We start from the raw sequence: 14320 nt of genomic DNA on the forward strand, positions 1-14320 counted from the left end.
CTGCATAATGTGAAGGAATGTGCCAAGCAGTTTTCTGCCTGCGCACAGCGTGTGTAGAGCTCCTTTGTCTAAGGATGCGCCAGCCTTCAAACTAGCGTGACAGCTCTGAACACAGGACTACATTCAACAAAATAAAAACAAATGTGTTCCCCAAACCTGGCACTTCTCCAGAAATTGGAAGAGAACAACAAAACATACAATAGGAGGAAAAGAGGGTTTGTTTAATAGCCAAGGAAAAAATATCATTGCTCAAATTCTCGCCCAGGCTTTGGAGTGAAAAGTAAAGTTGTACAGATAGAGAGCAGAAATCTTTTTCCTGAGCTTTTTTCTCAGTCTCTCTCTATTTCCCTCCCGATCTCTTTTTCTTGTGTTGCTCATTTAGAGTTTGGAGGCTGGAGATACAGGGGCCATAAATCACACTGTTACTGGTGTGGATATGAGTCTCGGCCTAATGGTGATGACTCGGCTCGCTCTTTTTCCAGTGCTTTCCCACTCCAGAGATGGGCTTTGGACACAGTTCATTTAACTTGCCACTTTCCAGCGCTCCATTCAGCTATCTGTACTGAGCCTATTAGGACAAGGAGAACTTTTAATTTCATATGTTCTTCCACCCTTCAAGGGTTTTTCCTCTTCAGTGGCCATTGTCAGGCACAATGCAGCTCACTGTGACGTGCAATATTACCCTCACATTTTCAAGGTCTGCTGCTGTGCTTTCTCCGCTACGGTGACTGTAGCTAGTCTTTTATATTCCTGCAAGAGCAGATCTGCACGTGTTTGCTTGTCTAGTACACCGATAAGTATTTCTTTGGATTTTTCTGACATCCCTGACCCAGATTTTAAGTTTGCTGGCAGCTATAAATGATGGTTTGAAATGCTATGAGATGTTTTACAAATGTGCATGCAGCAGATGATTTTGATATTGTATGCAGAATAGGTAAAGTTTTAAAAAATCAGAACAGGGTTTTTTCATGCTCTGTTTGTGAGAGCTGGCATGTTTTGATAAGTTTCTGGAGTTAAGGTCACATGAAGTTTCTCCTTACATAGCTAATGTGAGGGCAGGGAAATTCCCCAAGATCTGAGTTTTTCCATTAGCCAATAGGAGAGGAGAGCCCAGAGCTCTCGTACCAATAGAGGGCTCTTCAAAAAAGGGATTGATTATCCATGGATGGTAGAGAAGCGTGACAGTCAGTGCCCAAGGAGGCCAGCTTAGGAAGGAGAAGAATCTGAAGGGTTGTGTGTGAAAACACTGGCAGCTCCCTCTTTCTCACTCTCTCCTCAGCTCTCTCCATCCTCCTCTCTTCTAGACCCACGGGGAATCAAACAGGCTGGAATGATCACACGAAATCCCTTAAGTGCCTTTTGCTCTGCTTCCCGGCCTGTGCTAGCATCGGAGCAAAAGCTCTTCATATACGTAACATAGCCATGGAGAGGAAGATGGCTAACCGTTGCTGCTTAGCGACTGATCTGACACCTATTCTGGCTGATATATGACATTCATTTACATGCAAAGAGAGGGTCTCTGTACTAAAGTAAGCGGGGCAAAGTGGTATCCTGAGGGTTAAGGAGCAAGCTAGTTGGTTTCAATTGTCCGAATGTCTGGCCAGGAAAAGTGAGTCATTATCGCTATCAGCTCAGTCCATACTTGTGCCTGTGAGAAAGATTCTTTACTCTGCACACCAGCCAGCCCCAGAGGACCGGTCAGCTTCCAGATATGAACATGAGCACTGAGCTGAAAAGCCGCAAGTATGTTGAGTCAACCTTCCCTAAGCAAGTTACACAAGCATACGCACACACTGTATTTAACCTTGACCTTCTTCACTTCATTTGTTTATGCTGTAGAGAGGCAACAGCAGTGCAATTAGAACTATATTTCAACTCCATGTTATTACTACCCCATCAATGGATGAAATGAGTGGAGAAATGGGATGTCAATGACAGTGAGTCTTGGTGAGGGTGCTTCTGCACGTTGTAATGACTTTAACTCTGAGTGGTCTAATGTACCGACCTGCACAGGGTCCCTGGTTCTGAATCAACAAGTGCTCTTGTTTCTCACATCTGGCCTTCTTCAGCTCACACTCGTTGCTATAGGTTTTTCCATCTGAGCCACAAACCTGCAAAAGATCCACAGAAAATATTACACGATGCCAAGTTCACTAGTTTTCCACAGTTTTCACTCCCGACAGCATACTTCTGGCACAGTCGCTACATGTGTTAATGAGACATGTCCTGTATGTCTGATGCTGTTTAAGCTGATTATTGACCCTTGGAACAGTAGCTTGACAAAACTCACGGTACACTTACTATTTTATTTCTGGAGCTTTCAACCACACATCATGGTCTTGTTCAGCAGATGGATTGTGTTCTGTTGTCATCACTTCACCTAAGTGTGAGACTTCGGTCACATGACCAAAGTTATCACCACGACTAGCTGTTATCATACTTAGGTCATGTGATGACAACTGATGCACCTCCATGAGCAAACCATTGCTGATGAAGACTATTAGTTGAAAGTTCTGGGAAAAATAGTAAGTAGTGTAATAGTATCCTTGAGTTAAGTTGTTTTTCTTTTGGTCAATGTCATATACTGCAACTTCAGAACACGTTACATTACTCAGAAGTGCCATTGATTGGAATGTGAATGGTACAATTCATGTTTTAGGACAATTTTTATGAGAAAATATGTTTTCTGTTGTGTTTTTTATGTGTTCATTTCAATCTTTTGCATGTTTTTACCTGTATATCGACATACATACCGGGTTGTGGGGCACACTTTGACACGTGAAGTCACACACACAGCGGTCGTCTTCTGCGTCCTCGTCCCATGAGCCTCCAAACATGCGACAGCGGTCCTGTTCGCAGCTCTCCAAGCCTGAACCTGACCCTCCTGAGCCACAATCTGCATTATAAACACACCATAAATACACAATTACATTAATAAAACATACAGATACACAAGAGAGATGCCCTTTTGTCAGCGCATCAGGTGGAAAATGTGTCTTGGTTTCATTTCTCTTTAAATCGAGGCTTTAAATGTTTACATTAGGAGCGTCACAATGCTGGAATAATTTACATTTCCCTCACGCTGGTGGAGAGGGTGGAGAGGGAACCAAAGGCGCTGCTGGTAGTACAAGATAATGACCGACTGTAGTGAGGGCAAGAGATTGACTAAATAAATTAGACACAACATCCATGCACCACAAGCGAGGCATCCTTTTCATTTCAATTAAATCAGAGACAAAAAGTGGAGTGAATTATTAACTTGGGCCTCCAAGTGTGCAGAGAGAATTGGTGGCAAGGCCTGCTTTATGGGTGCCTGCTTCCTGATATGAGAATGCAACTAATTACAAAGTGTTCTGTGAAATCTAATTATCTCCTGAGACTTTAAATAAAGTTGTCCCAAAAACTCCTTAACTGTGACCCTGGAAGGCTTTTTATTTGTTTTAAAAGTGTACTTCTCTGGATCGAAGCAAGAGAGCTGCTCAAGCCGACCATTGTCCCTAGCAAAAGAGTTAGCAAGGCCGAAAACTCGCTGTCCAAGATTTGTGTGTTCACAAAATTGTTGTCATTGTTCAACTGTTCTACGAAGCTTAGGACAAGGTAAGGAATGCAAGGTTTAGGAATACAAGAAGGGAAAGAAAAAGGACTCATCCAGCAGGACTGTTTGGAGTTTCATTTATGAAAAACAAATCGAGGGCTGTTGCAGAGTGAAGGCAAAGAAAGGGGGAGGATCCTGCTTTTGAAGTTGCAAATTTCACCTACAGTAGCACTCCTGAGGGAGATTAGGTGAATGCGTGTGAAGGCAGAGAATGAAAGCAGTCAGCACGAAAGATTGAGAGAAAGTCAGACAGAGAGAGAGAGCCACCCTGGGGGCTGGCAGAAAGTTCATTTGAAACAAATTTGTTATTCAGAAAAGGAATGCAGTCCAACTAAAAGCTCTCTGCACAGCTGAAAGACTCAAAAAAAAAACATCAGGTAATCAAGGTATTTCTTCTCGTTCCCGTCTACTTTTAGGGCTCATTCAGCTCTTCTGTATCGATGCACCACTTGTAATGGTGAAATCAATGTCGTAGTGATGGAAGTGCCACTTAGCATAACCCATCTTCTCTAAAGTAGATTATGGAGTAGGTCACAGTGCAGGGAAGGGGCAGGGGGAGATGAAGCCCTGCCTGTTCTCTGATATGGGTCATCAGCAATGGACTGTGGCAGCTTTGAGTGGTCGATACCATGGAGGGGCCTTCACTTCATTAGCATTGAGTACAACAGTAGAGCCGGAGCTTTGTGTGGAGCATCAGAAGCCGCAACCCCCACAAACATCAAGACTTGTTAAGGATTCGCTCTGTCTCCATTTTAAACCAGCAGAACCTCCGACCCTAATTGTTTTGCTTGAATTTTCTGTTGTAGCTACATATCGATTGTGAACCACAGTCCGAGGTAGACATAACATTTAGTGACAGGGCTAAACGCGCTGGCCGACGGCTTTCAACTGCCGGTGAAATAATTGCAGGTATCTGCTTTCAGATATCATCTGAAAACAAGCAGTCAGCTGACTCAGAGCAGAGAGAGAAATAAGAACGGCCGAGGCACTGGCAGTTGGCCACCTGTGTCTGTGTACTGCACGCCAGCTCAGCAAGACAGAATAAAAAGGCGAATGCAGGAGTAGCCGATTCGTATTCCGCTCAGGTCCTCTTACAGAGACGAGATAAATAAATAAAAGAAGTAAGACATTAGAATGGAATAAAGAAAAGTGAAAGGCGAAGGGGGGTCCTAATTAGCTGTTGCTCTTTGATGTGCCCGCCACCCGCGCTGCCTATGAACCTTTCAATTAATACATCCCCAGCTAAGATGGCTGCATCAGCTATTCTCTCTGCACTGCCCATCCGTTCCTTTTTACTCAATCATGTCAGAAGCCCGAGTCTATTTAGCCAAGGGAGCTCCATTAAGAAGACAGAATTCAGCAGTGGAGAGAAGAAAGGAAATGAATAGCATAAGAATAATGTCCAAGAAAGACAGAGTGGAAAAAAAACATCACAAGGATTTGACAGTGGGAATAACAGAAGTGACGGAAGAGAGGCTATTGTCAAAGCTGTGTAGAAGAGTGTGTTTAAGAAAACAGAACGGCAGTAGAAAAGAGGGAAAGAGTGAATAATAGAAGATAGAGAGGAGAAAATGTGCATGATGGACTGAGACGCAGCCTGAAGATGTTTGGTCAATCAGATTAGTCTCGTCAGCATCAGTCTCTCGTGAGTGGCTCCGGAAGCGACCGATAATATTATGACACCTCTGACATCACGACCTGTGTGAATGTAAACTTGGACATCTATCATTGGAAACAAATCCTCCTCCATTGTGGCGCGTGTCACGGCAAAGATAGAAAATGACGACGGCCTTTGCAGAAGGATGCGGCGCGGCTCGATTTGCCTTTGTTTTCGCTCCATCTATCAGTCCCTCGTACGGCCCTCTCTCTTGACGGATGTGACAGCGCGTTAGTCCAAATAAAGTTCCCGCGAGATAGAGAGGGATGGAGCGTCACGCCCTGTGAGGAGAAGGCATGGAGGAGGGGTGGTGGAGGGGGGGTTTGAAGATGGTTGAGGGAGAAAAGAAGTTTTGTTGCCTCAACAGAAGGTTACAAGCCTTGTGATGGATGGACCATGAAGGAAAAATCCGCTGATCTCACTTCCCACCCAGCCACCCACTTCCCTCTTTTTTTTTTCCATGCACTTTCATGTCTTTTGGAGCTTTCTTGATCTGAGCGACATGAAGAACAGGATGTGGCTCATGCATCACTGTGTGATCCTGTACTCATAATCTTGTTTATTAAATGTCTATTCAATTAAAAAGGGCCTGCCCCCCCACCCCCCATAGGTGATGCACTGCTCTCAGTTGCTACTTTGTCAGTGTCGAGAAAAGGAGCTGAGGCCAGGCCTACCAGAGTGTGAAATTAAACAGGTGATAAATTTCCCTGTATGGCCAACAGTGGGAACACTGTCATTTTTCATTACTGTTAAATAAAAGGAAAACAACTTCCATTTTTATGCTCTGTGCCCTCCCTCCCCCCAACAAGACTAATGAGGATGGTTTTTAAGTCAGGTCTACGTAAGCAAATAAATCACATGTTCACTTCCTCTCCAGGCTTATCCTCGATATGAAGTATGGAATGGAGGGGGGGGGGGCGGGCTGTGCACACTGTTGATGTAGAGCTCTGCTGCTGTCTACAACAGAGCCAGAAAATACAGTCTTTGGTCTTATATTTGGTGACAGGATGCTGTATTACACAATATATACTCCTAATTTTGCCAAAACCTACCATCCATACATCTAGGCAGAGGTGAATATATCAACAAGAAATACTTTCTATGGTGTGTAGCCACAAAGTAGAATCCTAGATATATTTTAAGGGGAAAAACAGCGACCTGGTTTTGATTGTTTTACAATCACACGGGACTTCCTTTGGAGGGTCTGGGTCAGATATGAGGGGGCTGAAGGGCCCGGCATCAGAGCCTGCAGAAAAAGACAGGACTAGTGGTTGCCCCTAGGGTGAAATTTATCGATGGCAGACGATCCCATCTCCACCCCTATCTGTGAAAGCATCAGTGCCCCTTTTGTCCTGAGGCACAATTCTGACAGAGAAGAGTGCAAAATGGAGAGAGACATGAGTGGGTGGGATGGCACAGAGCAACGGGGAGCAAAAAAAAAAAAAAAAAAAGGATTCTATTGTGTAAGCCTGATGGTTTTCTCTGAATCAAAATGAGCAAGCGATGGAAAAAAAATCATGATGTTCAAGGACAGTATGAGCGAGAGAATAAAATAGTAAAACTAAGCCATCAGGCACCACAAGCAAAGCAATGCCCTTGGGAAGGTAGAACGGAGCATTTTTGCCCGATACCAGACAACGAACAGACAATGAGTAGAAGAATGTGTGGATGTATGTGCGTGTGGTGACAGTGAGTCTGCATCGCGGGCATACAGTTTTACATTTCTTCATGCTCCACATACAAAAAAGGTCACTCGTCTCAGTCAATGAAATGATGTTAAATCGACCACAAGAAGGGCCCAAGGCCAATATGGTAGACAATGGTAGAGAGAGAAAAAAAGAAAGGAAAGAAACACCCCAGGCTAGCAATCAAAATGGAAGTGGATTCCTCTCATCTCTATTTGCTCTGTCCTCCATCTACCCCTCTTTTCTTCTCCCCAGCCATCCCCCCTGCTGGCAGGTGTAATCTGCTCCCCTTCACACCTTGTCAGAGGATGACAGGGTTTGCGCTAGGTTTCTGGAGGGCTTAGGTGCTGTTGTTGTTGTGGGGAGGGGAGAATTCTGATGTTGTTTGACTAAAAACTTTTCACATAATTTTGGACAATTATCATGACAATATAGTTTTTCACAGTACACTCAAATTAAAATGAAACAGATATGCTCATTGATGAAGTAAGCACTATGGCCTGAAGTAACCCTTCACATTTTTGTCAGTGATCGCACTGTGCGCCATTAAAAATAATAATCACAAAATAACATTGGTAAAACAAGGCTTGAAGTGAAGGGATTTGAACTGTGACTTGCTCATCCAACCATAGTCAGGGTGTAGCTGTAGGGACGGGTATGGTTAGAATTTGATCTCTATCTTATCAATGGTCTTATCAGTCCGGTTCTTTATCAATACTCTGACCGGTTCTTTTTTGTTGTTAAAGAATTGGGCTTTTTAAAATTATTAGTAAAAAATTCAGAACAGGATTTTAAATACAACTAAATACTGTTTCTAGAGCAGCAACAGTAGTGTTTACCACAGCAAAATCACTATATACTGTAAACTCAATATCTCACTGGAAAGAAATCTAAAATGTCATTAAAATAAATAATATTCCTGAAATCAAAATACTGAGTGAAGTTTATAAAGAATGAAGACATCAGTTGGTCCTTCATCCCTCTGCTGCTGATGTGATTCAGTGCTGCAGGTACTGCTGGTAGATGGAGGAGGGGCTGGTTTGTCTCAGCCAGCAGCTAAGTTTACAAGAATTTGACCAGTTTTAATATACGTTTCAAACTAAGCTAAACAGTTAGGCTACATACAGCTTCTGTTTAAGCTTGTTTGTAACAATTCGCTGTTAGCCTAACTGGCATGCTGTGGTTGTGTAAAACATACCAGCAGTGGACGGGAGGCTGCGGACAAAGCAACTAAAAATATTGTTTTTCTACCTGATCATGCTCATGAACCATGAATCATGAACAGGAGGTTTGATTCTTTTATTGCACTTACAGTAATGAGTGTCGAGCTGCTGTCAACTCTAGTAAAACTTTATCTTTGACTTCACCTGGTTCACTGTATCCACCGTGGCCTCTCTGCTGTCTGCTCTGTGCTGTGTATATGCCTGTGTGTGTGAGGAGCTGAGCCCCGCCCTCGGTCAAACACAGAGAGCAGAGGAGAGGACAGAAGCAACGCGACCATAAATGACAGCAAAACCTGATAGAGAACTTTCAGCGTAGTTTTTCTGCACCTGAGTCTTATATAGTGGGGAAAACCCTATGTTTGCTGTGACAACCCGCCAGCCACGGGGGAACGGCATGCCACCGTCTGCATGACAACCAGAGGTAGGCATGTTGGTCCCTCCAGAGTTGTTCCCCAGACAGACCGAGTGAGGGACTGTGATATCCTGCCTTGGTCTGTCAGCGCTGATCAAGATATGATTTGCGCGGTGAATTAGATCTCATTTATTCAGAATGTGGAGGAACGACAGAGCTACAGGCATAAAAATCAGAGATACTCAAATTAAGTGCCATCGGTCACACTCTTAAGAGCATAATTGGATAGAAGGGCTTGATAAAATGTATACTGTAAATTCTCACAAATAAAGGCCCGTTGCTAATAAAAGCCAAGTGAAATTGCTTGTGCTATCATGCCTCATATGGTAAATTCAGGAAAATGTACATGTCATACCCACTAGTTAGCTCCTCTTTAACAGATATACTGCTCTCATTCACTAATATACTCCAATCACTTTGCTGTTCTTTCATTGGCTGTCAACTTCTGTCAGCCTTCCAGCAGCTTATAGAGCATAAACCATCCTGATTTCCTGGCAGGCTTTTAATGTGAAACATCTGCAGGAAGTGTCGAGTTTAACTGATAACTGAAAGGAAGGGTCACTGCAAATCAATACAAAGTTGTTCTGAGTGATCACCTTTATCCTATGATGAAACATTTCTATCCTTATGGGAGTGGTCTCTTCCAGGATGATAATGCCCCAATTCACAGGGCACGAGGGGTCACTGAACGTTCTGATGAGTATGAAAATGATGTCAATCATATGTTATGGCCTTCACAGTCACCAGATATCAACCAAACTGAACCTCTATAGGAGATTTTGGACTGATGTATTAGATGGCACTCTCCACCATCATCAAAACACCAAATGAGGGAATATCTTTTTGAAGAATGGTGTTCATCAGCCTTGACATTGATCTTACAGTCTCTCAACTCTTCTGGAGGAATGAACAAACGGTTTTGAATTCTAGTTAAATGAAAAGGACTACTTTGTGTCTATAGGTAATTACACATCTAAGTAGACAAAAATGATACGCAGAGTTCCCCAAGGCTCCATTCTGGGGCTTCTTCTGTTCAACATCTACATGCTCCCACTAACTCAGACTATGGAAAACAACTAAATATGTTACAAGAACTATGCAGACGACACACACATTTACATAACCATATCACCAGGGGATTATGGTCCAATACAAGCACTGAGTAAGTGCATTGAACAAATCAACAATTGGATGCGCCAGAACCTTCTTCAATTAAACAAAGATAAAATTGAAGTAATTGTTTTTGGAGCCAAAGAAGCATGATTAAGTCAGCACTCGGTAATTTTAAAAACAACAAACCAAGCTAGAAATCTTGGTGTAGTCATGGACTGAGACCTGAATTTCAGCCACATTAAGAAAATTACAAAGTCAGCCTACTATCACCTACCTAACATATCAAGGATTAAAGGACTTAAGTCTCAGCAGGTTTTGGAGAAACTTCCATCTTCAGTAGACTCAACTACTGTAAAAGTGTCTTTACAGGTCTCCCTAAAAAATCGATCAGACAGCTGCAGTTGATTGCTGCTCCTCACTAAGACCAAGAAAGTGGATCACAGCACTCCAGTTCTCAGATCATTACACTGGCTTCCTGTTGATCAAAGAATTGATTTTAAAATACTACTGTTGGTTTATAAAGCACTGAATGGTTTAGGGGCCAAAATACATTTCTGATCTGCTGCTACGTTATGAACCATCCAGACCTCTCAGGTCGTCTGGGACAGGTCTGCTTTCTGTTCCCAGAGTCAAAAAATCTCAGTTCTTTTAAATCACAGCTGAAGACTTTTCTGTTTGCTGCTGCCTTTTATTAAATCAAATTTGATTGATTTATTTATTGCACTGCACTGTAACTTTTATTCTCATATTATCTTATTCTATTTTAGCTTATTTTTATTTTCTATTCTCTTAACTCTTTAATAACTATTTTTGAATGTATTTAAATGTTCTTTTATAATGTGTTTCTTTTGAACTTTGTCTTAATGCTTTTCATGTTTTCTGTAAAGCACTTTGAATTGCCTCGCTGTTGAAATATGCAATACAAATAAACTTGCCTTGCCTTGCCTAGGACCAACTGGAGTTCACATTCATGAAGGCAACAGATAAATGTGGGTCAAGTGTTGAGACAACAAACAGCAGCAGAAAATTAGAAAAGGAACAGATCAGAAAACAGGGAGGCTTATTACTAAAATATTAAACAGGGGGGAATGGGAATAAAGTCTCTAATAAACAGCTGTTTTAAATAAAGACCTGGCTCTATCCACAGTTGAGATAAAGACCCGGCCAATATTTGAAGGGAAATGGAGTATAGGAGATGCTCTGATAAACAAACTAGACAGCCAAAGCATGAAGATATTGTTTCTAAATGTACAGCTGACCTGCACTTAATCACCCAGAAGTCATTTCTGTTCCCTGAAACAGGTTTTGTTTATGGACACGCAGTATGACTTTCAGTTCATCTTTCCTAGCCTGTTGGCATGCTGCTGGTGGCATATGCAACCATTATGAAAATCCAGATGACTGAATACTGTAGCACAGGTCAGTTGATAAAGATAATTACACCATTTCAATGGCCGATTGGTTAGCATAATTACACCATTTCAAAGTCCATTTCCTACCTTCATCACAGCTGCCGCGCTTTGCCACATCAATTCTCCTCTTCTGCATGCAGGAGGACACGTGAAGTTCACACTCATTGTCGTAGGTAGTGCCGTCACTTCCACACACCGGAGAGAAGGCCTCGCCTGAGCACTGTGGGCACTCGCACTTATTCTGGACACACCGCGCGCCCCAGGCACAAACAGTGCTGCCGCATGTTTCTGAATTACACACACAGCAAAGGGACAGTCAGAGCATGATGGGTCAATGAATAAGAGGAAATATTCATGGAATTTTGATGTATTTCATTCACACCACACGTTAAAATGCTTCTCTGGGATGCATATTTAAATGATACTTCTCTTTTTCTCCCTAATTGTCATGCATGCCACTTCCTCTGGTAATATATCCCTCTCTTAAAACTGACATAAACATGTTCCCTTAGTAATTGCACATCTCACTATCCTGCAATTCAATTTTTGACTAGTTCGTTAGAATATGAACTACCCGCCTCCAGCTCGGTGAGGTTCCTGTCGGGCTGTATTTTATATATCCACTTTTAGAGAACTTCACTTCACACATCTTGAGTGTTTTTTCACCGCGCACGTCACGCATCTAAACTCTGCTCACCCAGGATTCATGCTCATGCCAAAAATATTTATCATTCTCCATTTGATATTGGGATTCAAAAACAATAACTGAGTTTTGGACATGAAAATGTAAGCGATACTTACTGCACTCTCCCTGGCTGACCACTCGGAGGTCCATCTGTTCTTTGCAGGCCCGCACATGCAGCTCACACTCGCTGTTGTAGGTAGTGCCATCGCTGCCACACACGGGCTGGTGGGACTCCACACACTCCGATGCACAAACACACTGCCCACTCTGGGCATCACAGATTGCCCCAAAGGAGCAGTTGGCACAAGTCTCATCTAGATGGAGATAAGGAAGAAAGGTTTAGGCAAAGGCTTAGTGTGGGTGTATCAGCTATTTTCACACGACTTTGGTGGCAAGTGGGCTCTAATAAATACCCTGAATTAGGAAAATGTTGAGTCCCTGCCGCACTTTTCATATATTGTTGTGTGATAGGGCTTTAATTGGATCACATTAATTTCATATCATTAATCTGTACAAGTATTTCAGTGCATTTCAAATTTCTTTTACTGTAGTGTGTAGTTTTGTTGATGAGCCTTGAAATATCTCTCAAATGGATATAAAATTGCAAAGAAATCAAATTTTGCCTGAGTACACATTCATTGCTCCCCATCATTAATCTTTTTAATGTATGTATGCACATAAAACTACCTCTCTAAGGTCATGACAATAATTATAATGCACTTTTGTGGTCAATACTTCCATTATCATAATGTTATTGTGCCATAAAGATAGCTCCAAAATGCTATTTAACAATCACCATATAAACAACAGCCATAAAACAATTAAATAGGTACAGATGCAAATAATAGAGGCAGCACCGATAAAAGTGCAGAGATGCAAAGTTTCCATACTGAGTGTAGAATCAGTGTAAAACATTATTACAGTCCACATGAGAAAAATTCAATTGATTTGAAATACTTGAGGGAGGCACACACCTGACTATTAAAAAGTGTCATGGTTCATACTGTATGCATGTGAGAGCTAAAAACCAAACCATGAAATTCAAAAAAAAAAACTCTCCACAGTTAGGATTCGACTCAACAACCCCGACTCTTTGTAGAGCTGAAACTCAGAGTTTCAGATTTCCTTAGCAACTGGAGAAGCTGCCAAAACGACAACTGTCTCTGCAGCACTCATCAATCAGAACTTTATGGGAAATTGGTCAAAACTGAAGTTGCTCCTGAGAAAAAGCCACATGATAGCCTGCCTGGAGTTTCCCAAATGACACTTAAAGTACTCTGAAAGCATGAAGGAAGAGATTCTCTGCTCTGATGAGACAAGAATTGAACTCTTTGGCCTGAATGCCAATTGCTGTATCTAGTGAAAGCCAGGTACTGCACATCACCTGGCTCTTAACATCTCTATTGGGAAGCATGGCGACAGCGCTATCTTTTGGGGATGCTTCTGAGCAGCAGGTACCAGGAGACTGATCAAAACTGAGGGAGAAAAATCACACTTTCCTGATTGTATTTATCATTTTGTAAGGCTGGTCATATCTGCTTATAAATATGCTATTTTCCACTGAACTTCAAGACTGAACATGGCAGACGATATCTGTATTTTCTCTCCGAAAGACAGTGTTGAGATACCCACAAGGCTTAGAGAGCTTTTGATTCTTTCTTTATTAACTGGAGGATTCACTTGGATCATCACTTGAGGAATTGCCTGCTTCTGGAGGCAAAGTTTTTCCCTGAAGAAACAGCAAGGCAGGATCAGACATGTTCAGGGTACTGACTGATGTCAGATGGGGGCAGGAACGAATGAGCCGGCAAATGCGAGGCCTCGTAGATAGACAGGGCTAGCAGCACCTCTCCTTCTGACACCAATTACACCTGGAGGATTGCATTAGCACAGCTCGCGATCACATTCAATTAGGGGTAGGCTAATAACCGCCGCTGATTTAGCACTAATTGAGAGAGGCGAGGCTAGCCGCTGGAACCTTCCACATTATTAATCTGTTTATAACTCTCTTAGAGTCTTTCATTTCCTTCATCTCTTCATCTAGTTCTGGTATTCACTCCCTTCTTGGATTAACAGCCCTGACTATGAGCTGGATGTGGCAGTGTATAGCATTTATTACGCAATGTACTGTAATGAGCAGCATTAGATATTTAGAATGACAAATAGAAATAAAAAAATACAGAGCTTGCAGGACCAAATATATAGTCGTACCGTCCAAAATATGTGGACACCTTTTCTGTTGGTCTGGGACTATTTGGGATCATTTGTTCAAATTAAGGCAAATCTTAATGCAACAGCATAAAATTATTTTTCAGACAAAAATGTGCTTCCAATTTTGTGGCAACAGTTTGGGGAGGCCTTTTCCTCTTTCAACAATACAGTGCTCTTGTGCACAAAGCAAGCTCTATAGCGAAGTAGTTTTCTGAGTTTGGTGAAGAAGAATAGTAGTTTAAGTCTGATCATTTATCACCCTGAATAAATAGTTTGGAAGTTTTGTAAGAAAAACTGTATTAGATGAAGGGGCTTTACAATAGCTTG

General features: G+C 42.1%; 1 protein-coding gene across 4 annotated transcripts in view; it reads right to left on the minus strand.

Annotated features, from left to right (window-relative positions):
* The window catches only part of agrn (agrin), a 255636-nt gene that overhangs the window by 49213 nt on the left and 192103 nt on the right, over nucleotides 1-14320 (minus strand). For all 4 annotated transcript variants that reach the window (XM_042408571.1, XM_042408572.1, XM_042408574.1 and 1 more), the window contains 4 exons: nucleotides 11899-12096; nucleotides 11185-11385; nucleotides 2754-2896; nucleotides 2006-2111 (listed from right to left, as the gene is read on the minus strand). In XM_042408571.1, the coding sequence (XP_042264505.1) occupies nucleotides 2006-2111; nucleotides 2754-2896; nucleotides 11185-11385; nucleotides 11899-12096 (648 nt within the window). The remainder of the gene's footprint in view (nucleotides 1-2005; nucleotides 2112-2753; nucleotides 2897-11184; nucleotides 11386-11898; nucleotides 12097-14320) is intronic.

Source organism: Thunnus maccoyii, chromosome 4 (genome assembly GCF_910596095.1).
Source record: "Thunnus maccoyii chromosome 4, fThuMac1.1, whole genome shotgun sequence".
NCBI classification, from domain to species: Eukaryota; Metazoa; Chordata; class Actinopteri; order Scombriformes; family Scombridae; genus Thunnus; species Thunnus maccoyii.